The sequence below is a fragment of the Cavia porcellus genome, unplaced genomic scaffold (genome assembly GCF_034190915.1).
Source record: "Cavia porcellus strain 051 isolate PalLab524CR breed Dunkin Hartley unplaced genomic scaffold, mCavPor4.1 scaffold_16, whole genome shotgun sequence".
Classification (NCBI taxonomy): domain Eukaryota; kingdom Metazoa; phylum Chordata; class Mammalia; order Rodentia; family Caviidae; genus Cavia; species Cavia porcellus.
The window spans coordinates 30495404-30521181 of record NW_026947499.1 but is presented as its reverse complement, the minus strand read 5'-3'; the positions used below and the strand labels follow the sequence as shown (position 1 = coordinate 30521181).

Genomic DNA, 25778 nt, shown 5'->3' with positions numbered 1-25778 from the left:
CCAGGCCCCGCCCCGGCCCCGCCCCGCCCGGCCGGTGGGGGGGACCGGGCGGATTCCTCGCGCGTCAAACCACATGATCCCATAAAACATTCATCCGCTCCCGGCCCGCGCCGTGAGCGCCCCGCCAGTCCGCGCCGCCGCCCTCGCCCTGCGCGCCCGCGGCCAGCCAGCCCAGCCCCCGCCGGCGGAGCAGAGCGCGCCCAGCCTCGTCCCGCGGCCGGGCCGGGACCGGGCCGGAGCGGCGGCGCCTGGATGCGGACCCGGCCGCGGGGAGACGGGCGCCCGCCCCAAAGCGACTTTCAGTCCCCGACGCGCCCCGCCCGACCCCTAAGATGAAGAGGGCATCCGCCGGAGGTGAGTGTCCGTGTAGCCGAGCCGGGCTGGAAGTGGGGGCCCCCAAAGAGGACCGCTCGCCCCCTCCCAGGAGGCGCAGGACCAGTCCTGGGTGCTGAGGCAGGGGGAGGGTCGCCAGGCTGACGCTAGGAGGGCACCGCAGTGCTGCACCGGGCTGGGGCCGCGGGCGCCCCGGCCCCGGGAGGGCGGAGCCGGCGGCAGCAGGAAAAGTTGCCGCTTTCCCGGAAAGTTGACGGTGATCGCGGTGCTGGGAGCAGCGGGTCGGGGGTCCCAGATGCGGGACCAGGTGCTGGGTTGGGGCTGTGGGCTGGAAGGGCGGGGTCCGGCCTCGGTACACCGAGGCTGGGAAGGGGTTAATGAGCGGGGTTTGCAGGAACGTGGGTATAAAGTGGAGGTTCAGACATCTCCCCAGCCCCGCGGGCTCAGCCCAGATCCTCCCTTTTCTCTGGGGTCAGGCCAAATGGCCAGGCATGGGGGCGTTGGCAGCCGTAGAGGACGTGGGGGACAGGGCAATCCCAGCGGTGCCCCCTAGGGCGGGAGGTGAGAAAGAGATAGCAACGCCCTTCCCCACCCCAACCCCATCTGCAACCCGAGGGCTCCAAGGAGGGGTATGAGGGGCTTTGGGGCTTGCAGTGTCCCCTCTCTGACAGCCCTCTAGGACCCCTTCCCCCACTGGTGGGAGGTCCCTGCAGTGGGGCCAAGTGAGGGTGGGCTTTGTGTGGGTTGGGTATGCATGCCTGGAGCATCTGGGGTGGGCATCCTGCCTGTCCTAGGTGCCCACCCCAGCTGCCCTGCTGATGTCCATGATGCCGCAGGCTGCACACACGTTTCCTTGCACGTGCACGTGTCTATGTGGGCTGCACACTTGCACACCTCGTGTGTACATGCCTGCCAAGGCTGCCCCAGTGTGCACATGCACAACACTATGGGTACACACACAGACTCTGAGGGTGCATATCCGTGTTCTCACCCCCGCCTGCACGCCCACAGCTACATATGCATGCACATAGCATGCCTGCTGTAATCTCCATGCTTGGCACATGCTTGGGCCCTGTAGCGGGATCTGCTCTCATACTGCATGCTCATGTTTGGTGAGGAAAGGCTCTGGTCAACTGGCCCCACAGATACGGGGCAAGACCCTTGTCCCCACCTCTGTCTGTCCTGGGAGTCTCCCCTTTACCCTCCCTTGGGTCAGTGTGCGTGCATGAGTGTGCCTATGTAGTAAGATATGTGATTGCACGTATGTATCTGTGTGCATGACCGTGTGTGCCAGGGAGCATAGCGTCATGTGTGAGTTTCCCTGTGGTTTGGGTGCCTCTTGTGTGCCCAGGAGGACTGTAGCCAAATCTGGAGCAGAGGCCCTTGGGTCATGTGTTGGGGGGCTTGTTCGGGCCCCCAGCCCAGGCTATGAGGTGTGAGTCTCGCAGCTACTCCCCCAGTCACCAGTGCTGGAGACTATGGTGGACTGGAATTCATCTGGTCAGAGAAGACCTTTTTCACATCTCGAGGTCAAAACTGTGACCAACAGGTCAGACCCTGGGCACATTCTGCTGCTGCTGCAGCTCAGCCAACCAGGACAGTTGACCTAGTGTGACCTCACACAGGCCCTGACTTCAGCACCTTAGTTTCTCTGTGGTGCAGACCTTCTGGTGAGGTTGTCTCTGGTGGTCTCACTTGCCTCACGTGTTGTGTAGGGTGCTTGGTGTCGGATAAAAGTGTTGGTGAAAAAGACTGCGCTGGGGCTCAGAGGTGGGGCCCCATCCATGGCCCTCGCTCCCAGGTATCTCTGGTGTCCTCATCAGTAGAATGAGGACAAGTAGGTCATCCTGTAGGTTGTGTGGCCATGCTAACAAAGCTAACAAAGGAGTGTGCAGCGTGGCTTTACTAAACCTGTTTCCCCATCTGCAAAGTGGACCCTGTCCCTGTGCTGCTTGAGCAGAAGTGAGAAAGAAGAATGCTCCCATACCACAGACTCCTGGCAGAGGAGAGTTCACCAGGCCTGGGTGTGGCATGACCTGGATTTGTATCCAGGTTCAACAACCCATTGGCAATGTGCCTCTTGGTACCTCAGTCTTCTTGCCTGTGACTTGGGCCAGTAATCTGAGGTTGTTGGTGTACTGAAAGCAGACCTGCAGTGGGGTTGGCTCACTTTTCTCATGGAGTTTTGAGCCTGGTGCTTCTGCCTTCAAAATGCCCAGAATACTTCTTCTCAGTCAGCAAGAGACCCCTGGAACCCCTGCTGCGTGCGTTCCTTCTCCCAATTCACAGATAAAGCAATAAAATCCCACAGAAGCTGCAGGTGAGTGGGTTGCAGGGGAGATGGTAAGCTGGGAAGGAGAGAATGTACTGTCCCAGCGTTTTTCCAGCTGTGGTAGGGCACTAGGAGCCCCAGTTTTGCTAGGCTGGGGGTTCTTCAATCAGGACTGGCCCTCTTCCTGTAGTTACAGAGTAAGAGGCAGGGGAGAGAGCACGGAGGGAGTCTGTCCCAGCAAGAAGCAACAAACCGGAAGGCTTAGGAGGGGTCCTAGAGCACCACCCCACCCACCGCAAGGCTGGCCTGGGGCCCTGGAAGGCAGGGGACCAGTTTATAGCCTATGGAAAAGTCGATGGTTTGTTGCTGTTGTTTATTGCAAATGAAGAAATGTCTGTGAGGGACAAGATTTGTGGAGCTGTGTCTCCCCAGGCCACCCAGGCTCTGCCCTCGCCCTCCCTTTGCTGTCTATAGATAGCCCAGACCCCGCCTTGCTCCCCACCCAGCCTTATATTCTAGGCCTTGTAGAGTGAATGGCTGTGGCAGCCGGTGCAGCACCATGAGGGGCCCAGCTGGTGAGGCCTGGACAGGAGAGGAGACAGAGGGAGCCCTCCTGTGATCCTGGGCCTGTAGCCCGGAAAGTCTCCCTAGAGCTCAGAGCATCCAGGAAAGGGGTCAGGAAAAAAAAGAAGTTGAAAGTGTGTGTGTGTGTGTGTGTGTGTGTGTGTGTGTGTGTGTGTGTGTGTGATGAAGGGAGTCTATGAGCCCCACCCATCCCTGTCCTGGGTTACGAAGGACTCCTGGCCCTTGGCTGTGCCTGCTGTCCCCCAGCCAATTTGGTGATCCCTGACCTCTGGCCTTAGGCAGGGCTGCACAACTTTCTGTGGCCACCCAGGGCGTGGAGCCCAGCCTCTGTATCCCAGTGTCCCTGCTCTGTGGCTTAGCTAAGGTGTGTGTGTACATACCCCAGCCAAGGTCACCAGTGCCTGCCACATGGCCAAATGCTGTGTTTGCTCACCGCCGTCTCTTCCCTCACCCATTCATTCCCAGCCTGCAGAGCCTTCTCTGAGGCGGGCCAGTGAAGGGGACTGAAGCTTGACTCTTGTTTTCCAGAGTTCACTGCCATCACTGGAAGCCCAGTGAGGGTGGTGAGCACATAGTCTCAACCCCCCCCCCCCCATCATCTCTCTGTACCGTCCCTGGAGCGCGTGGGCCTGGCTGGGTCCCACTGTGCCGGGTGTTTGGTGCTGCAGTTTCTTCTTTTGTCACTGTATTTTAAACATTTTGCACGTCAGGAACTATTCTTGTGCATCATGCTTTACTGGTGTATGTGGAATCCCTTCCTGAGAATGCACTATAATTTATTTATCCAAACCTGCTGTGGCCTCTTGCGCCTTCTGCAGCTGTGTAGCTGGACTCTGGAAGATGAATCTCCTCATGAACCCACCCCTACAGGTTCTTAGCAGAGGCACCAACTGGGCCTGGGGGTTGGCCACATGTCCCTCCCCCAACACTTGGGCAACAACTTCTGAAACAGGGCCTAGTTTCTGCTCCCCTGCCAGCCCCTCAGAGCCCTTTTAGAAACATCAGGTGGGTGAACATAGTGAGTAGAGTCTGCTTCCGGCGTTGACCAGGATTCTAGTGCTGAGGATGGCCATCTGTGCCGCCAGCACTGCAGGGCCACCTCTCTCCTGCTCCTTTCTGACAGCCTCCAGCCTTGCCTGTTATGTATGTCCTGTTGGTCTTCCCCACTCAGCACTTCTTCACTGCCTTGCCCTGCTGTGGGAGGATGGAGGTTGGGGAGGATGGTGGCATCATCCTCTAGCTGTGTCCTGTCTGATGTGACTCAGATGACCCTCTCCAGGGCAGCCAGACCCAGGGGGTAGACGCAAGAGGCAGGGGCTGTTGGCAGACTTTCAAAGTGACCTTGGCCGAATGAGCAGAAACTAGGGACCCTGTATCAGCCAGGGGAAGCCTGCAGAGTGTGAGCCCCATTTGATTCCCTAGTGTGTAGAGCTGGTCTGGTCTAGGATGTAGAGGTGTCCAGAGCTGGCCCAGCTTTTCTCAGAGCAGTCTGCCTCATGCCCAGGGGTGCTTTTTGGTCGTCTGGTCAGTATCTTAGCATTCTGAACTGGTCATCACAGATCATACTCTCTGAAATGAAAGTTTTGAGGAATGTTGGTGGATGTCAAGCAAGGGTTTTATGGCCAGATTTGGGGCTGGCTGGGTTAAATGGTGCTGACAGAGTTCTTTACTGAGGGCATCTGGGGGCCCTGGTTTTAGAGTGGAGGAGGCAGCATTCTCCAACAGGCATGCCTCTGCTTCTGGCTTCAGGGCATGGGGTACCCAGGAATCTTTTTTGAGAAATGGTGACTGGCATTCCTTGAAGGCAGGGGAGACTTTGGGTGTTCAGAAAGGGACCTGAGATAGGTGGGCTGTCCTGCACAAATCTATACCCATAGGGTACCTGGTGGGTGGAAGGGCCACAGCTGCTCCCGGCAGTGCAAGGCAATGTGCAAATTTAACCTTTGGATTTATGACTCTATTTCTTTGCAGCAAATGTCACGGGAAATGTCAGGCCAAGGCTGAAGTTGGGCGAGGGGCCCGTCGAGGAAGGGGGTGGGGTTGAGCAGGTTGTAATGCCTAGGGACTCTAGTGAGAATGGGGCTCCAAAGCCCTCACCACTTCCTAGAAGCCCTCAGATTGCCCCTTGCTTGTCTGGGTGCCCAGCACTATGTCCTCAATTAGTCCCAGCCTTTGTAACCTTGTTAAGATATCGTCTTTATTTACCCTCTTTCCAGGGCCCAGATGGCCCAGCTTGGGGATCTTGCAGAAGTCTCCTTCCCCTGAGTTTGAGTGACTGTAGAATCAAGTCATGCAGTACTGGCTTGCTGTGTGACCTTGGATAGTGTTGCCCTTCCCTGGTCACTGGAGGCTTCATCTGTAATCCACAGCTGTTGACCAGAGGTGGTATTTTCAGTTCAATGCCCTTGTGGGTGGGAAAACACTGAGTCCTCAGTATGTGGAATGTGGGGCTTGGGGAAGATGGGAGGAGAGCTATGTGCAGGGTCAAGATGAATCTGACTTGTGATACCCACGACAGCTTGGGGCATGGAAGGCACCCTGCACGTTGTAGATGCTCAGTAAAGCTGCAAAGGTAACAGGCGGGTATGAAAGTCAGAGAAGGACTCAGGCTTGCTGGCAATCAACAGCCCTGCACTTACTTGGGCTCCACTCCTTCCCCATGCCACATCCAACACAGTCTGGTCTTTTACTGGGCTCTGACCACCTCTGGTCAGGGGGGGAGGTCTGTGAATGATAACCACTTCCCTGTCACGTGCAGAGACTGTGTAGTTAATCAGGGGTCCCAGGCTTCCCAGACTGCTCCGTGCACATAGCAGCTGCACATTGCCTTCACAAACAACTGTACTCCACTGGGTGTTGCGGGTACCTAATTCAGTCCACCTGATAGTAAAGTGTGCTTTGTATTGGCATCCAGCCTACCATTCCAGCACCCTTTTGCCCATCCTCAAAGACAAGCCCAACATCCAGTGTCCCAGACAGGAGCTCCTCCCCCATGCCCCTATGGCTCAGCAGAGACTCTTTCTCCAAGGACACTAGTAGGGCCCACATATCTGACCCCAGTGTCAGCCTAGGTCCCACCTGGATTTCCTGGGGCTGCTGCAGGATTAGATCAGCTTATGCAGTATGGCTGAAATTGTTACTGTCTATCCTCTTTTATCCCTCCCTGTAAGTGGCTTCTGGTCCAGCCCCTCCCAAGCCCACGGCCACCAACACCCAACACCCCAGCTCCTTACTTGCTATCTCCTCCTCTCAGGTTCCAAGGGGCTCTCCTGACTGGTCACCACTGCTGCCTGAACTCTGCGGTGGCTGCCCCAGGGGAAACCTCTGCTGCTTGGTTCTCAGGCTTGGCTGGAGGGTCTCATGCAGGCACCTTCTCTGCCATTCCTCAGTGGGACTCTGTGGGAGTCTCGGTGCTTCCTCCCCATCTAAGTCCCTGGAATAAGTTAGGCCTTGTATGAGGGTTCTGGGGCTGGGAATGGAGGAGCAGCCACACTAACTGTGCCCTCTGAAGGACACAACCTCTGTGAAGCTGCCAGGTGTCAGTGAGCAGGAGCATTCTCACCAGTATGAGCAGTGGTTCAAGTGCCGGCCAGCCCCTGGGTGGGCTCTGGGAGTTGCCAGAGCTGGGGCTCTCAGATATAGACTGTTGCAGCAGCATTGGAGGAGGGAGGTCCAGAGCCAACAGGCAGGTGGCTGGCTGCTCACTGAGCCTCCCTGTCTGCCTGTGTCCAGTGTGAACACAGGGGTGGGGGAGCTCCTAGCTCCTGAAGCCCCTTCCCATCCAAACTAGGACCCTCTCACATTTCATGCCTTGAGCTTGGAAAGTGGCTGTGGAAATTGAGGTTGGCAATGAGCCTTTGGAGCCTTTGATGGGAAATGAGGTCCCTAACGTTCAGGGCCTTCTCAAACTCTCACGTCCTTCCCACCTGCCCTGCCCTGGGGGAAATCTAGCTGGAACCCAGGTTGGTAGTGGGGACAGACATGTGGGTCCTACCAAAATCCCTGGAGAAGGAGCCTCTGCTGAGTGTGGAGGCACAGAAGAGAGTCCCTATCTGGGGCTGTCCCTCATCCATCGGTCCTTCTGCCAGCAGGGTCCTTGTCTGCCCACCTGAGTGGAGGATGCACTGGCTCGTGCTGCAGGGTACCCACGGAGGGCCTGGAGGCTGTGGTGGGATGGGATAAGGAGTGCAGGGTCTATGCAACTGGGGGGTTCAGATGGGAGACCGGTTGGTATTTCCACTTCTCAGTGAGGATCCTGAGGCCCACCTGGGATCCCTGGACAGGAACCCTGCCATAGGAATGCCTCTCCCATGTAGAAGGGAATTCAAGGTCCCCTGTCTTCTCTGATTGGAAACTTCTGTCCCATCATTCACTTGGAGCTAGCTGTAGTGCCATGAGGTCACTATGGGAAGGCTGCCTGTGTTCCTACCTAGTCAGGGATCACCTGTCTTTTGGGTGTGGGCTCCACCCCAGAAGCACCTTCCATCTCAAAAAATGTGGCTGAAAGCAGAATTCCACAGGAAGACTACTGGGATTGGGGTACTTTGCCTCTGGGAGCCCAGTATCCCTAATTCCTGGACAGCCACCAGGATGACAGTTGAAGGAGGGCTATGGGACTAGCAGAGCTGCACCCTGCTCTCTTGGCCTTATCTGCCTCCCCAACATCTCCAACTGAGAGTCTGGGGGTTAGACCTCCTACCCTCCCTTACTGAGCCCTGCCAAGTTGCTACCACATACTCATGATTCTTTGATTGCCTGGTTGAGGACTCCCAAGTCTCTCTGGAACTATCTAGCCCCCCTCCTTTTCAGAAAGCACAGAGCTGGCAGGTCACACCCTGCCCTACACCCCAGTACTCCCTAGGGTCTATGAGGGTTGAGGCATGAGAAGTGGTAACTTGTGAGCTGGAAGGGACTGGCTTCTCACATCCCCTTGAGGGCCTGCAGACAACTCCCCCCCACCCCCAGTACTGAGGAAGCAACAAGACTTTTGTGTCCTCATGGCAGGGAGTATGAGGGCTGTGGTGAGTGTGGTTGTGTGGTCCTCTCCAGTGTCCCCTTGGAGAGGACCCTACTCCCATCCCTTAGCAGACTTCTGCTACAGGTAGTCTTCAGTTCACTGGCTTCTTCCTCTGTTCTCACTGTAAATTCCTCCTGGCAGCCTTACAATCTACTACTATATTCTGCCTTCAAAGTTCCCCAAGATCCAAGGAGATGACCCAAAATTTAAGAGACCTCCAGGACAGAGAAGTGCTATTGTGCATGCCAATCAAGGTGGTAGTGGCAGTGGTGGTGGTAAGGAGTCTGAGGCCTGTCCTTCCACATGGGGTTCTTACCAGATCTCAAAGCTGGAGCTTGCTGGACAAATATGGGGCGGGGGGAGTTGACTGCTGAGTTCCCAGTGCATAGGTCTGCAGTTGGGACAGCTCTACTCCATAACAGGCAGGTGGAACACTAGTGGGGATCCCCTGCTGTTCTGGGGTGAAGAAAAGGGGTGAAGGGGAGCAGGTGAGGGACTGGGCCCCCACTTCCTGCTCCAATATGAACTCTGTGTGCTCCTTGGCCTGACACGTGGCCACTGCACACTGGGCCATGCCCAGGCAGTCTTTCATCTCTCTGCCTCGGCCCCAATTCATGTCTGACAGAAGCTGACACAGGGACAGGTGTGACAAGTGTCTAGCTTCCTGTTTGAAAATTGGCAAAAGGAAAAACTCTCCCCCAAAAAGATACTCCATCTATATACTTCCTGGATGTCACTGGGAGGACCCCTTATGGCTGAGACAGATGGAGCCCCTAATGGACTCCATTTTTCACCCACTGCCGAGCCAAAGCCTGGTTCCTGAGGTGGCCTGAGGCAGTTGGGCAGTGGTGGGACATCAATCCCTCTTCAGAGCCCTCTCCAACACTGTGGCCTGCTCTAGTCATATCTCACTCACAGGCCTCTGTCACAGCCAAGGAGCCCACAGACAGTGGTGTAAACCTTTGAGGTCCCTCTGCCTTCCTGGCCATGGGAGGATGCATTTTGATCCCCAACCTTTGCGCATGACAGAAATACCTCTTTCCCCCCACAGGAAAACACCCAGACACTTCTTTGAGAGTTGGTTTTTGGAACTCTACAGGCAGGAAGTTCTGGGAGGTGGAGTTCCAAGAGAGCCCATTTCACTAGGTCACAAGATGGTCTTCAACACACTGCCTCTAGGTGTCAGCTGTGCCAAGCTCCCTGAGGGACAGCATGTTGCTCTCCCTTGGGAATTAGGGAGGGAGGGGCTGCAACCCCAACAGTTCATTTCCTGCCAAATAGTAGACACCAGGTCCATCTTCTTCCCCTTGTACAGAGCAGCCCCAATCCAGGGTCTGGCTGATACCTCAGCATAGCTGTCATCTTCTGTCACTTAAGTGCCCCATGGGCAGGAGCTTGTGGGTAGTTCACCTGGTGGATCTGAGGGTGAGCTCCAACAGCAAGGCCACAATGCAGACAAGGAAGGGGTTGAAGCAGAGACAAAAGACTGCCTGAGGGAGTGTGCCTAGAAATAGGGCAAGCTTTCCAAAAGGGGAGCTGCCTGAGCAGAAGCCCACAGGAGATGAGCCAAGAGCCTCAAAACCTGAGTCAGGACTGGGTTGGATGCCAGCAGTGCCCTTCCCAGCTCCAACTTGATCTGATGGCTGGGCTGGTTGGGCTTTCTCTTCTGTAGCTTGGGAACAGTTGCTGCCTGGGGGCAACGTGAGATGTTTCTCCAGGTGGAGGCTCAGGTTCATGCTACCTAGTCCTGGGTGGGTGCGCTGGGCATTTCCTATGTACCTGGTCTGTGAGGTGTCCAGGTGACAAAATGAGCTTTGAGAGTTTGTGGCCCCTGCTTGAAATCTCACATGGGAAGATCCTGGGCCCAACATCCTGACTGCCCAGGGCTTCCCTGTGGGGATGGACATAGAGACCCAGTGGCACAGGGATCATGGCTTACCCCTCCCCCCCACCTGGCCTACTGTCAATGCATGAGATCGAATAAACCAAACAACTTTTGATTTTTTGTTAGTGTTCATGGTGCACAATCTGGAAAAATATACCGAAGTGTGAAGAAAGAGGTTGTATTAGACTGCTCTGGCTGCCATAACAAAATCCATAGACTGGGTATCTTAAATAACAGGAATTTATGTTCTCTGGGTGCCACCACAGTAGGATCTTGGTGAAAGCCTCTTCCTGGCTTATAGATAGCCTCCTTCAAGCACCATCACACCGAGGGTTAGGACTTCAGCACATGGATTTGGGGGGTGGCAGTGAGGCACATAGTGGTAACAGAAGTGAGGCTCCCCATGGTGCCCTCAGAGAATCTGCCCTTAGCACTGGAGCACTTTAATGTCACTCCCACAGAAAATATCAGTGGCCTGTGGATGGTAAGCTAGGCCCTCCTGGGGCTGGATATCCTCCAGAAATACTACTCTCTCAGCTACACAAAGCCTGCCACTTGCCCACAGTGGTAGATATTTATTGCATTCATATAACAAGCATTTGTAGGCACCTACTATAGTTAACTGTAGTCCTGCCTCTACTGAGCAGTGCGGTAAAGTGGGTACCTTGGGAATGGATGGAAGGTAGGGACCCTGGGATCAGATCCATTATATGCCCACTTGGACCCAGCCCTGTCATTTCTTAGAGAGACCCAGGCCCAAGAGGCACTCTCAGTGCCTTAGCTTGGCTTTAGGGTAACCTGGCCTCACTGGCCTGGTTTCCAGGGGCCTGCTCTGGGAGCAAATGTCTGGCGGGCTGCCCTATGGGTTACAGGATTTTAAATATACACCTATGGAGGAGGTGCTGCTGAGCCTGGGTAGGCATGGGGCACTGCCTTGAGCAGGCTGAGGCCCTGGGGGCTGGGGGTTTGCTGAGAGCACTGAGTCGGGGAAGGGAGGACCAGGCCTCTCTCCCAGGCCTATTCTCACCAGGTATGCCCTTGTACTGGATTGGGCGAGAAGGGAAGTGAGGGGGCGGGGTGTTCTGGAATCATTAAGACCATTACCAGGACAAAGGCAAAAGCTTTTGGAAGTTTGGGAAATGAGAGTAGCCTGAGCAGGCCGAGGCTGGGTGCCCCCAGCCTCCAGTCAGGTGGGAGGGTGAGTGAACCTTGACCTGGGGATGGTCCCCTCACCTCTAGGGGCCCAACTGTGAGCACTGGTGCCTGTGGTGGTCTCTAATGGGGCCTCAGGCTTGGAGGTTCTCTTTCCAGCCTGTCCTTTCTTAGCTGTGGGGTCTGTGCCCTGGGCTAGTAGGCTGGACCAGGCCTCTTTCAGAGCTGCAGTTAGGTGAAGAGGAGGGAGACGCCTAGATGCCAGCCTGAGCAGACCCCTCCTGTGTCCCAGACAGCAGTGCTAAGGAATGAGGCTGAAGGGCCTGGCACCCTTGGGCCCCACAGCCCCAGGGCAGCCCGCCCCCTTCTCTTAGCTGGGAGCATCCTGCAAGTCAGCCTTAGGATGTAGCCGAAATACACTGACCTGCTTTTCCAGGAGGCAGCGGCGCCTGGGCTTCCCACCCGCGCAGGTGAGAAGCCACCAACAATTTCCATCCCAAATTGATTTCAAATAAGCAAGAGTTATCACATGCAATCATATAGGAATAATTTATCACTTGTTAATAAAAGAGCAATTACTTATTCTCATTGCCCCTGCCTGCACGCTGTGGGCTCAGTTGCAGGGACCTGTTGGAGTTCTCATAGAAGTAAAAGGAAGCATGTTTATAACCAGCCAAGGTCAGAGCTGAGTCCCAGGGACTGCAGACCCCATCCCAGTTCTAGGTGGACCCTGCTGGGTTTGAATTGCCCGGCTCGTCCCTTGCCAGCTTAGGGCTGGGGTTCAGGTCTGTAAACAGGAAGGTGGTACCCAGTACCGTGAAGGAACAGGAGCCGGCAGGGTGAGGAGGGGCCTGGGGTAAGTAAGGCTTTGTTAGGGCCTCAGGGGCCGGGCCAGGTGATGCAGTTGGGTGTCAGGCTGGGCAAAGGGAAAATTTCAGCCCAAAAGCTGCTCCTTTAAGTGTCTGCATTGGAGAAGCCTCTGATCAAGAATGCAGTGTCCTCAGAGACCCAGATGTGTCCTTTGCCACCGTTGGCTGAACAGGGGGCCTCAGAGCAATGCACAAGGTCCTGTTCCTGCACTAGATGCCAGAAACCCCAGGCCATGTGCGCAAGTGCTCTGTGAGCTCTCAAGGTTCTGTTTTCTCCTCCTGCACCTCGGGAAACAACTGCTCTCTAGCCCACATTTGTCTCCACCTTTTGGAAGATATGCTTTTCTTTCTTCTTTTTATTTATCTGTTTTGTTTTGTTTTTGATATGGGGGATCAAACTCACTACCTTGCACTTCCCAGGCAAGTGCTTGTGCCGCTGAGCTAAATCCCCTGCCCTCTATTTCTAAGTTGTCAGTGCCACACATGAGCTGTCTCATTTTATTTTTTTAAACAATAACATTTTGGTCAACGATATCCTACACAAGGTTAAAACCGGCGCCCAGCTCTCTCAGAGGCTGTCCGGGGAATCGGTTTGCTCTACCCCTGTCCCTACTCCTCTCCTGAGGCAGGCACTGTTGCTTTGCTAATAGTTTTACCTGTGTATGTCCAAGGCTCCTACTCTCTTTTCTTTCTTGAATAGGTTTTTTTGTCTTGGAGTATAGATTGCATTTTTTTCACTCCTATCCCCATCTTAGTCTTCTGAAAATTCTAGTGGGTCTCTCATTTCCTCCTCTAGGCTCTTCTGTTACCCATAACTTTCATTTTCTTCTCTGGGTTTACACTCTTGCTTTGGCTGATGCACAACTCCAACCAATTCTTTAAAGAAGGTATAGTGAAGATCATTTTATAAATCTCCCCATGTTTGCAAATTCGTTCACGCTGAATTGGCTGAGTCCAGAATTCCAAGATGAAAATAGTGTCCCCTCGGAGTTTTAAAGCTGTTACAGTTTTGCTGTCCTATGGTATCCAGTATAGAGAAGCCGAGGCCTTGCTGTGATCAGCTCCTGGAGCTTCAGGCCTCTCCGAATCCCCAGAGGCCTGAAATGTGCTATAAATGCCCAAAGGGGGGACTGGGTCTCAGCTCTAGGAAATTTTCTAGTATTATTTCTTTGATAACTTTTTTTAACCTCTTTTTCTCTTTTTTCTTATCTTAAGACAGATCTTCGACCTATATTTGTCTACTGAATCTACTTCATTTTTTCTTTCTCTATTTGTTTTTCTTTCTGAAAGATTTCCTTGACCTTGTTTTCTAACCCTTCTATTGATTTTTTTTTTAATTTTAGCAGTTCTATTTTCAATTTCCAGACACCCTTTCTTGTTCTCTGATAGTTCCTTGGTCATAGCACCCTGTTCTTGTTTTAAATCTTTTTCTATCCCTAGGAGGATACTAATTAGATTTTCTCCTAATTTCTGACTATTCTCCATACTGTCTCCGCTTCCTTTAGTGTCACCTTTTCTAGATGCCCTGGTGGTTGCTGGTTTTCTGGCAGCTTTTACAAGGGAAGCTGGCTGGAAGCTCTGTTGAGATGGGGCTTGTCAACTGGCAGGTTTCAGGCTGTCAGGCAGGAGCTGCCCTAGATGCACCCAGATGCTGTGGTGGAGACTTTGTCTGGGTCACATTCGGGGAACAGCCCAGCACCCTACTCCCTACCCCTGCAGGGTGTACTTTATGACACCTCAGGAAGGGGATGTACACATGTCTCTAATGCAGATTGCTGTCTAGTGTGTGATGAGTGAACAGAGCGGGGAGACCATCAGCATCGTGTGAGAAGTGGTGGTGACTCAATGCTGAGTGGGGGGAGGGTGTTTCGGAAGGTAAGGCAGGCTGCAGTGGGCTCCAGGCCTGTCTACAAGCCTTCTTTTTCTGCTGGGGCTGAGGTCAGTAGATGCAGTAGGGAAGAGAACCTGCATATGTAACTCTTCTCCATCTTGGACAGAGCCAAGATCTTGCCTGCAGTACCCTGCATAAAGCACGGTCAGCTGTCTGGCCAGATAAGAGTGGCCTTACGATTGCTACTGTGGAGGTTCTGTGGTTCCAGGATCCCTCTAGGAGCTGTGCCTCACCTCCCTAGACTCCATACCTGAGGTGAGACTGACTGGCTCTGCCAGTCTTGTGTGCCCGAGGCTGGTCTCTTGGGAGGCAGATCACTGGGCACAGGGTCCAGACCTGGGTGGGAGGTCCTCAGTGAGGATTCCAGACTATAGGCCTAGGGTCTTGAGGAAAGTGGGTGATGGCCCATTAACACCCTCACATTGCTGGTGTAGAGACAGACTCAGAGGAGACTAACAGATTTTCCAGCTACTCTGAGAGGAAGGGTGGTACCTGTATATAAGACCAAAACTGTAGACCATTCCCAGAGCCCACCTTGGCCAACCTAGGGAAGGAGGTCCAGGCCAAGGATGAGGTACTTTAGGCATTGAGCCCAAAGTGACTACCTCTTCCTGCTGTGTGATCCTCGAGGTTCAGAGTCTATCTGGTTACTTTGTTTAAGGGTAAGGTGGAGTGGCAGTGGGGTGATTCTGTGGCTTAAATTGTATGCCCTGTCTCCTTGCTTTACTGATCACCTGCTGGTGACCTCAGGGCCTCTGTCTGAGGAATGGAGGTGATGGAAGCTCTGTGGGATGGGCCTTGTCAGCTGGCAGCTTTCAGGCCATGAGAGGACATAGTGTGCTATGGGAAGACATGCGGCGGTGATAGTGATGCTGGTGGTGGTGGAATGAAGAGGATGGTGATGATAATAATGGTTATGATGGTGCTGGTGATTTCTATAGTAGATCTTGAATGTACCCTAGAGGGCCATGTGTTGGAAGTCTTGATTCCTGGCTCATTGACACGACTGGGAGATGGCAGGATCTTTAGGTGTGCCATCAAAGGTGTGCCATTAAAAGGATATTCATAACTTGGCACCTTCTCTTTTTCTTTTTGCTTCTTGGCTGCCATGAGTTGAGCAGCTTCTTCTGCTATGCTTTTTTGCTGTGATATGCTGCCCCACCACGCAGTCCCAAAGTAGTAGGGCCAAATGACCGTGGAGTGAAGCTTCTGAAATCATAAGCCAAAATAAACCTTTCCTCTTAAAGTTTATTAGCCCATGTATTTTGTCAAAATCATAGAAAGCTAACACATTCATGATGATGACGTTGGCAGTGATGATGATGATGTTGGTGTTGACATTGATGGCGACAGTGATGGTGTCAGTGGTGGAAAGATACTGATGATAGTTAGTGATGACAAGGAAAGAAGCCACCTGTATAGCCTACTTTCCTGTCGTGATGTTGGCCTTAGGTGTTCATGAGCTGCTAAGCTTGAGGCCCCAGAGAGGGGTCCAAGAGGCCCTGTTTGTAAAGGGGCTACCTCTCGTCTTTTCTGGATAGAGTCTTCTCATTTTTAACATTTCTTCGTTCTTAACTGTGAAGATCTTGTTATCCAAGGCTGGAATCTTGACATCCTGGGAAGTACATCAATGCTGACCTGCCCATGCCCCTACCTCCAGGCCTTGTTCAGCCCAAGAATACATCTTGCTGTCAATGAACCACCTTGATGTGACTTGGCCAGAGCCTCTGGAGCAAGAAGCAGCAAGAGGCCACCCACCCACTGCGGGCTGGTTGGGGATTGTTGAATTTTCACAGAGAAGCCATGGCCCCAGAAAGCCCCAGTTCAGCTAAATAACATCTGCGCAGAAACCAGTTCCCCTAGATTAGTCTCCCCTAAAGTGCTATCATCCTTCCTTCCCAAGTGGGGACTGCATCACTTGGCACTTTCTCCCGATACCCGGGGAGGGCTGTCAGTCAGCTCCCTACAACCAGTTTTTATTTTTAAGTTGTCCTCTTTGATGCATGTTTGATTACAAGGCTCCTGACAGCCTGTTTAGTGAAATAGTCATTTTGCTATGGCCCTGAACAGTATTAGTATTCAGTACTTCTCTCACCTCCAACACCAGCTTCCATGAGATGCTCACCTGCACGAAGGGGAGAGCCTGCTACTCTCTGTCCACCTAGCATGTGGCCGTAGCTGGACGGTGGACAGGTTCCCTATCCATTGGTTTCCATTCTGTTAGTGGGAGTTCAAGTGACCTCTGATAGGCCTTTATGACGGTAAAGGTGGCAACACCCACACACGGTGGCAGGCACTTAGTCATAAACCAGATCAGGAAACTACTTCTGTAAAGGGCGGGACACTAGATCATTCTAGCTGCGAGGGCCACACAGTGCGTCAAAACAACTCAAATGATGCTGAAAATGTCTGCGGACAACGTGTGAACACATAGGTGTGGCTCCATGCCTAGAGTTATTTACAAAAGCAGCAGCCAGCTCCTGGCCAGGTTGTGAAGTACCTGTGGAGAGCTGAGAGGGCCTCTCAGCTCTTCCCTCTGGAGCCTGGGACTCCAGTGCGCTAGCTTTTCCTGGGATGACTCCAGTGGGAGGGTCTCAGGCTGAAGAAAGCCATGTGCTGCCTTTTGGGTCCCTCAACCCCTGGAATGTGCCAGCTCCCACCAGCCCTCAGGCCCTGACAGGCACGTTCACCAGCCATCACTGGGCTTCCTCATACCCTGGGAACCCGGAGCAGCCCAGCCAGGAGGGTGTTTGTAAGGGCTCCACTATATGAGCAGGGTCGGGGAGGGACTGTTTGGCTTCTGTTTTCCTGACAGGCAGCCAAGAGGCACGGTGGCCAGGCCTCCAGACTGCGCGTGTCTTTTCATAGCAGAATAAATTCTACCCGTTCTGAGGCCACCTGCCTGCCTGCTTGGTCATGTTTTACAAGTGCCGAGGGTGAAGGAACACACGAGGAGGTGCCTGCCCACTTCCTCCACTGCAGTGAGAACAGACCTTGCACTAGGTCCCCAGATCAGTAGCCCTTCACAGCAACCTCCACTGCCTCCAGAGACCTGACCTACCTCAGCCCCAAAGCCCAAGGCCCACATATCCTGTGCTTCTCTCCTGTATTCCCAGAATTTACATCTATTTTGTATGCTGATTACGCTATGGCTATAGCTATTCCTATTATATGCTCCCTGATATTGATCGATCTATTGTGTGTTGAGTATGTGGTCCCGTTGTGCACACCCTACTAGGTACCACTGTGATGGGCACCCCAGGTGTGCACCTCAACCAGCCCCATCAGAGATAGTAGTCAGCTTTATGTCAGCAGCAGAGTGAATGTGAGGCTCAAGAGGGGGCAAGATGTGGTACTGTGGACCCTGCCACACTGAGTACCCCATCCTAGGCAGGGACGAGTGGGCAGATGGTGTAGGGTCAGAAGTGTGGTGGTGCTGAGCCCAGGCCTTAGCACAGGGAGTTGCTCTTCCTGAGGACCCCCCACCCCGCCCCATAGCAGGGACATGTAGACCACTGGCTGGCTTCTCATTAGTTCCCCTGGGGACTTGAGCCTGGGCTAGACGCCGGATTGAATTAGCCACAGGACCACAATGAGCTGTCGTGGAAACAGAATTCTCCAGGTAATTAGACAGCGGGTGTTTGTTGGCCACCTGATAAAGTGGGAGGGGGAGTGGGCATCAGCCTCCTGTCGGGGAGGAGAGTCTGACCCGAGGCTCAGCCTGCACTCCTGGCAGTGTGGCGGCCTTCAGGTACTGAAACTGTGGAGCCCCAGTGCAGGGCTCATGAGGTAGTAGGGAGGGGAAGCTGACGGGAATGTGTGCTTAGACAAGATGAGATTCTGGAGCACTCTGGTGGGCATCCTGGCCTTGACCAAGAATGAATTCCTGAGGCCTGGGTGCAAGACTGAGGACTGTGCCCACCAGAGGGGCTACCTGGACTCTCAAGCTGGTAGCTGGGTATCAGGGTCCTCCCCAACATCCTTATCCTATCGGGCCTCTAAGTCTACCAGATGGCACCTGCTGTGAAAAAGAGTGACTGCTTCTGGTCAGCATTCAGCATGGTACCTGGCGGGTGCCCCTGGCATGTTGCTGCGGGAGGAACAGCCCCTGTCACAGTGCGCCCCTCCCACGGATGCACACTCAGGCCAGGCTTCTCCTGCCATCTTTGGTGTCCTCCGCTTGAAAAGGGCTGGGTGGATTCTTTTAGGGTGCTCTGTTTGCTGGAAGCTTTCTTTGGGGGAATGGAGCTTAGGTAAGGAGTGTGTGATGGTATTTCATCTCCCTAGGTGCTATGGGGTTGGGGTGGGGATCCTAGAACCCTGGTATCTTCCCCCATACCCAGTAAACCTCACTTTCCTCAACTATAAATTGGCTCAGTAATATACTATAGGACACATGTATACCCATATTTATAGCAGCATAATTCACAATAGCTAAGCTCTGGAAATAGCTTAGATGCCCATCAACAGACAAATAAAAGGTGACATATATACACAATGGAATATTATTTAGCCATAAAGAATAAAATCCTGCCATTTGCAGGAAAATAGATCTTGAAATTATGTTAAGTGAAATAAGTCTAACACAGAAAGTTAAATATCACATGGTTTCTCTTATGTAAGAAACCCAAAATATAAATAAATTAAAGATTAAAATAAAGGAGAGATGGTAGGAAAGACGGAGGCAGACTTTTTAGAGATGAGGTAGGTGATCAGGAGAAAGAGAATGGGGTTGATAGGAAAAGGGCTAAAGGACCATGGTGATCAAAATATGACCAATTTCCCAAATTCAGTGTAACTGTTGTGTATCACAAACATAATAATGGCTCATGCCTGTCATTCCAGCATTTGGGAGGTTGAGGCAGAAGGACTGAGAGTTTGAAGCAAGCCCAGGTTACATAGCAAGATGCTGCCTTAAAAAATAAACAAGCAAACTGGGCGTGGTGGCTCACGCCTCTAATCCCAGTATTCAGGAGGCTGAGGCAGGAGGAGTGTTGCAAGTTCGAAACCAGTGAGGGGAAGGCCAGCCTAAATTGCATAGCAAGACCCTGTCCCAGAAAAGACAAAAATATAAATAAAAAATAAGCAAATAAACCAACAACAACAACAAAATGGGTCAATAAACTTGACTCTTAGGAGAAAAGATATCAGCAGGTAGGAACCCAGCCTCAGATCTGGGTCCACCAGTGACCTATTATCTCCAGGAAGCCCAGCTTCACAAGGCAGGACCAGGCTGAGCAGAAGCAAGACTTGTGGCCAGAGGGGCAATTCTAACAGCTCTACGCTGGTCACAGGCTGACCTCAGGCAGTCCTCCCCCAGCACTGGACCTCCGCTTTCCCACTGCCCATGCCAGGACAGAAGCATCTTGGCCTGGGCCCGTGCCCTCCTGCTGTGATGTGCGACCTTGCCCTTATCAACCTGGCCTGCCTATCCCATCCCTGCAACCAAGATCAATAAGGAACAAGGACCAGATGAGCTTGGGAAAGGGCAGCAGGGGCTGGTGGCCACACCCGCCAGGAAACACTGTGGTGGGAGGTTGTCCCCACAAGAGCTTCTGCTACTCTCTTGTCCTTAGGATTCACCTAGGAAGTGCCATGGCGTCGTGGGCTTCAGGACAGATGGAGGGTGGTAGTGTGTGTGATAAGTAACTGAGGATGAGGGGGACAGATGGCTGGTAGGGGGTGGTGAGTCAGTAGTGGGGGGCTGGCAAGAATGGGGAGCAGGCACAGGAATGGAGGGTGCCCTGACCCTCTGTGCTGTGGGGATGACACTGGCCCCTCCGCCCCCGCCCAGAGCTATTTCTAGTCTCATTGTGCTGAGCTGTTCTCCCTCGGAACTGTGGTCTGTGATGTGACAGCTTCACAGGGACGTTGTTGGTATATGAGAGGATCCTAAGCTGACCAACATCCGAAGCCCTCTACAGCCTTCTGGCCTCAGCCTTCAGGTTGGGGGGCAGCAGCTCTTGGCCTCCCTGAAAGTGTCCCCTTCCAGTCAGGAGAAAGCCATTTGTCCCCAGCATCTTCAAGACCAGTGCCCCCATTTCTGCCCAGACCACACAGCAGCTGAACTTTGTGCTTAGGCTGGATGCTCCTTGAGGCCTCCTTTATGTGGCACTGTCCCTCGCCTACTTCTCTCCAGGACAAGGGCAGGGCAGGAGCAGGGCAGGTCTGAACCACTGACCACCTCAGTATCCTGACCTGTCGCATGGCTGGTAAGATTGATAAGAAAACCAATTCTTCCGAACTGCTGACTAAAGCCTTTTTATATGAGCTGCTGGGACCCCCAACAATCTGTGCAGGGTGAGCATTTCTGCTTAGGAGCAGGCCTTGAGCACCAAGGCTGTGGAGCTGGTTGGATGGATGAAAGCCGAAATTCCCCTGCATGGTCCCGCCCTCCTCGGGCAGAGGCAGAAGCATCCCCTTGGGACTTCAGCCCAGGCTGTGGGGCCCAGGAGCAAAGGGAGCCAGGGAAGACACCAAAGAAGGCAATCACAGCTCCACTTGGCTCCCTCCCATAGTGGCTGCTGAGGTGAGCTGCTGACCTCAGCAGCTGCTGCCCACTGGCTCCTGCGGCTGGCAGGTGCCTCCTCAGAAACCTCTCAGCCCACCTGGCCCCTCTCCCCTTCTTCCTCCCCTGCACACACCCTTCTGCTCCCCTCACCTCATCCCCTCTGCCCCTGCCCTCTTCCGGTCCCCTTCCCCTCCTCTCTTCCCTCTCTCTTTCCCTCTTTCCATTCCTTCTTCCCCTCCCCCACTCGCCTCCTTCCCTCTTTCTCTCCTCCTCCCTTCTCTGTTCCTCCTCCTTTCCCTCCTGCAGTGAACGCAAACATGGGCTCTTTGCTCACAAGCTGGTGGTGCAGGCTGAACAGTGCACGTAGACCAGGGATATGTTGCTCATCTGGCTGCCCCTGGGGGATCCCCTAAGTCAGTATCCAGTTACTTTCCCCTGGGAAGTCTCAGAACCTTCTGGAAAATTAGCCACCTTATCTCCTCCCTACCACAGCCCTAATGCCTTCCCTGGCTCCTAGCCAGACCTGGGTTAAGGCAGGAGCCCCTTGGCATGACCGCGCCCCCCACCCATGGCAGTTAGAATTGGCCAGTTAGAAAGCCCAGAGAGATGCTGGGTTAGGCATACTTCACACTTCCTGGCGCAGGCATCAGCGGCCACGCCTAAAGAAAGCGTGCTCCTTGTGACTTCTGTGTGTGACAGGGGGCCACGTGGGGCTGTTTTCTCCCCAGTCACACTCATGTTGGGTGCTCATGGAGAAATGGGACCCAAAAGAGATTAAACCGGAGTGGCAGGTAGTGGCCCAGGGGAGGTGGGGTCAGCTGGACTGGTCTCCAGGAGGAGGGCAGAGTCCCTTGTGGGAATTAGTAAGCAGGCTGAGGATAAAGGAGAGATGCATAAGGGCAGGACAGGGAGGGGACCCCAAGTCTTTGTCCCAAGGGGCTGCAGAAGCCAGCCAAGGGGACAGGCCAGGTGGACAGGTTAGAAAGGACTCTTGGGAGTGGAGGCTGCTATCCAAGGTGAAGGGCAGGGGGTGAGGCAGCCCAGGGCTGAAATCAGGGGATCCTTCCCCCTGCCTGGCTGGGTCTTCCGTGTTTCCTGGCCCCCGCAGTGAATACGAACCCATGCTGCAAAGTTGGGTTTGATTATCTCATAAAAAGATGCCCCCTCATGCTTGCTCAGCGGAGGGGTTGCTATGGAGACCAATGGGCAGGCCCCAAGGGGGGCCAGGCTGGAGCCAATTACCGTGGCTGCAGCAGAAGAAAGCCCACCCCGGCCGCTGCACCAACTCTCAGAAGTTGGTTTCCAAAAGACAGTTGTCTCGGCAGGAATGGAGCTGTTTCACTGCTGGCTGGCAGGGCTGACGGCTGTGCAGCTGCTCCCCCAGTGGCCCACCTTCCCAGCCGGGCTGTCCAGCAGCCAACCAGGGCATGACACCAGCGGAGCTCAGAGGATGGCCTCAAGTCTGGGGGCCACAGGACACGGTGCAGTGGACCCATTGTGGCTTGGTTAGCATGGGTGATGGGTAATGCAGATCTAGACCAGTCAGCGGGATGGTGTGGATGGACACAGTCTGCGGCACACTGCCCACCCTGTACCAGTGCAGTGAGGCCCCCACCCCACCCAGCCTAGGTTTTCCTGACATCCCAGGCCAGCAAGTGCTATAACAGAGCACAGTGCTTTCCTGTGACCGCAGGTGAGACACCATGGGGCATGGTCAGGCACACTTTGCCAGGGAGGTGTAAAAAGAGTGAGAAGATGTTTAAATAGAACATCATGCCCTAGTGTCTGCCTCACATGGGCAGCCAGGGGAGAACTTGGGGGCTCCTGGGTTAAGCCTGCCTATATGAACCTTGGTTCCAGGGCTGTCATCTCCTAGTGGCTAACAAATCACCTCAAGCCTGCGCCTATCATAGGCGCTCCAAAGAGTGTGGAGAGGGGCTCCCAGGACCTTCATGCATGCTGGTGATAATTACCCTTGCCTAGCTCACTAGGGCTCTGGATTTAGGGCAGTTACCCATTCTGCTTTAGACAAAAGAGGACTGCAATATGGGGTGGGAGACACAAGGGTCACAGTCCTAAGTACAAGAAGGTAGCCGATGGTCTCTCTCCTCTCTCCAACGCCAACACTTAGGCAGCCTCCTGTCTGCAGAATTCTGCTCTTAGCTGGCTGCCAGGGAAGGTGTTAGCTGTCAGCACAGGTGTTAGCTGTCAACCAAGGTGTTAGCTGATAACTCAAGTGTTAGCTGATAAGCCATAACCCTCCCAGGGGGATTCACATTTTAATAGACTCACTCCTGAAGAGGAAAGAACCTTCAGAATCTAAAGGAGAGGGGATCAGGTGGTGGGGGTGACAGGCAGTGAAGCTAACTATTAGGGATGTGGCCCTGCCAGTGAGGCCAGGTCTGCATGTGGTACCCCAGCCCTAGGCCCCTCTAGGGATGACACAGGCTCTTGGTGAGGCACCAAATGGGTCTGACATGTGATCAGGAGGGGTGCAGTGCCCCTCAGCTGGAGGAGAGCACACCCAGAGCCTGTCCTGGTTAGGGAAGTACCCAGGCAGGTGGGGGAGGTTGAGAGCACTGGAATCACTTGGGGATTGGTTAAAAAGAATCAAACTCCTCCCCGGGAGGGCATCAAGCAGAGAATGAGGCCAGGGGTGGAGGCTGCAGAAGGTGTTCCAGCCAAGTCAGGAAGTGTTTAAAAGGGAGGCTTTGTGGAGGAGGGAGCAGCCTCGGGGTAGGGGTTCTCAGCACAGGCCCCCCACTGCTCCCTCCTGCCAGCCCTTCCGGCACCCAGGCCTCTTCCCAGGATAGCAGAGCTGCTAGTGGGAGGACCTACTCTGGGCCCTCAGGGTCCCCTGCCATGGTGGGGAGGTGATGCTGGGGAAACTATAGTATCTTCATTAAAATACTGTGGCACGGCAAGTGGGGCAGAATCCTAGTTGCCAGGGCTTATTATGGGGGCCTTGGAGGTCTGAGCCACAATCCTGTCAAACCCTGTCTTCTGCAGCCTAGGTGGAGAATCTGCTACAGAAGCTGCCGAGAGCTCTGAGGCTGACTGCTTAGGCTTCCCCTGCCCAAGCTCCACTTCCTCCCGGGCCATGAGTTCACCCACTGGCCCTCTAATGTTTGCCTGGAGCTGGCCTCCTCCTCTCCCAGACTGGCCTGTAGGCTTACAGGACTGGTTGGGGTGGAGGAAGAACCCATGGAGACCATAGTCAGGACCAAGAACTCTTCTTTTCACTAAAAAGTCACAGAAAGCATCAGCAAGTATGAACAACCATCCCAGGAGGCTGAGTGGGCTAATCCTGTGGGATGTGCATAGTGGGCTTTGCATTTAGTGTGTGTGAGCTTTGTGTGGCGTGACATAGTGCCTCTGAAGACAGAGAGTATGGCTTAGGATAACCTAGCATCACTGTCTGTGAGACATATAAAGCAGGATCTCAATATCCACAAATCCCAGGATTGGCAGCCACATTTCAGACCCAGCCTGTCCCTCTCCCAAGGCCCAGTCCCAGTGGCCAGCCTGGCTTCAGCATGACCCCCAAGCCCACTAACCATCCTTTCCTCTGCCCATAGGAAACCGGCTGCTGGCATGGGTGCTGTGGCTGCAGGCCTGGCAGGTAGCAGCACCATGCCCAGGTGCCTGCGTGTGTTACAATGAACCCAAGGTGACCACGAGCTGCCCTCAGCAGGGCCTGCAGGCCGTGCCCACTGGCATCCCAGCTGCCAGCCAGCGCATCTTCCTGCACGGCAACCGCATCTCCCATGTTCCGGCCGCTGGCTTCCATGCCTGCCGCAACCTCACCATCCTGTGGCTGCATTCCAATGCTCTGGCCCGCATTGACCCCACTGCCTTTGCTGGCCTGTCCCTCCTGGAGCAGCTGGACCTCAGCGACAATGCACAGCTTCGTGCCGTGGACCCCACCACATTCCACGGCCTGAACCGCCTGCACACCCTGCACCTGGACCGCTGTGGTCTGCAGGAGCTAGGCCCCGGCCTGTTCCGTGGCCTGGCCGCACTGCAGTACCTCTACCTGCAAGACAATGGGCTGCAGGCACTGCCTGATGACGCCTTCCGTGACCTGGGCAACCTCACACACCTTTTCCTGCACGGCAACCGCATCCCCAGTGTGCCCGAGCGCGCCTTCCGAGGCCTGCACAGTCTGGACCGGCTCCTCCTACACCAGAATCGTGTGGCCCGTGTGCATCCGCACGCCTTCCGTGACCTTGGTCGCCTCATGACACTCTACCTATTTGCCAACAACCTCTCCATGTTGCCCGCCGAGGCCCTGGCACCCCTGCGTGCCCTGCAGTACCTGCGGCTCAATGACAACCCCTGGGTGTGCGACTGCCGGGCACGCCCACTCTGGGCCTGGCTGCAGAAGTTCCGAGGCTCCTCCTCAGAGGTGCCATGCATCCTGCCCCTGCGCCTGGCTGGCCGTGACCTCAAGCGCCTAGCTGCCCCTGACCTGGAGGGCTGTGCCCTGACCACTGGGCCCTTCCATCCTCTCCGGACCAGTGGGGCCACCGATGAGGAGCTGCTGGCACTGCCCAAGTGCTGCCAGCCAGATGCAGCAGACAAGGCCTCGGTGCTGGAGCCTGGGAGGCCAGCCTCAGCTGGCAATGCTCTCAAGGGGCGTGTGCCTCCTGGTGACAGCCTGCCAGGCAATGGCTCTGGACCGCGGCACATCAATGACTCCCCCTTTGGGACCCTGCCTAGCTCTGCAGAGCCTCCACTGACTGCACTGCGCCCTGAGGGTTCCCAGGCACCAGGACTCCCCACCACTGGCCCCCGCCGGAGGCCTGGCTGTTCCCGCAAGAACCGCACCCGCAGCCACTGCCGCCTGGGCCAGGCGGGCAGTGGGGGCAGTGGGGCAGGTGATGCCGAGGGCTCAGGCACCTTGCCGGCCCTGGCCTGCAGCCTTGTGCCCCTGGGCTTTGCTCTGGTGCTGTGGACAGTGCTTGGGCCCTGCTGACCAGCCACCAGAGCATCATAGCAGCCAGGTGTGTGTACATACGGGGTTTCTCTCCACGCCGCCAACCAGCGCCTGAGGATGGGCCCATGGGGCAGGCCAGGCCCTCCCTGATGGACGCCTCCCCACTAGCCCAACCCCATTTTCACCCCATCATGTTTACAGGGTCAGGGGCTGCGTTTGTTCCAGAACGCTGCCTCCCACCCGATCGCAGTATATAGAGATATGCATTTTATTTTACTTGTGTAAAAATATTGGACGACGTGGAATAAAGAGCTTTTTTCTTAA

General features: G+C 54.6%; 1 protein-coding gene across 1 annotated transcript; it reads left to right on the top strand.

Annotated features, from left to right (window-relative positions):
* Rtn4r (reticulon 4 receptor) lies at window positions 1-25778 on the top strand. The gene is made up of 2 exons (XM_023560669.2): window positions 1-354; window positions 24094-25778. The coding sequence occupies exons 1-2, from the start codon at window positions 333-335 to the stop codon at window positions 25491-25493; spliced, it is 1422 nt and encodes a 473-aa protein (XP_023416437.2). The 5' UTR covers window positions 1-332; the 3' UTR covers window positions 25494-25778.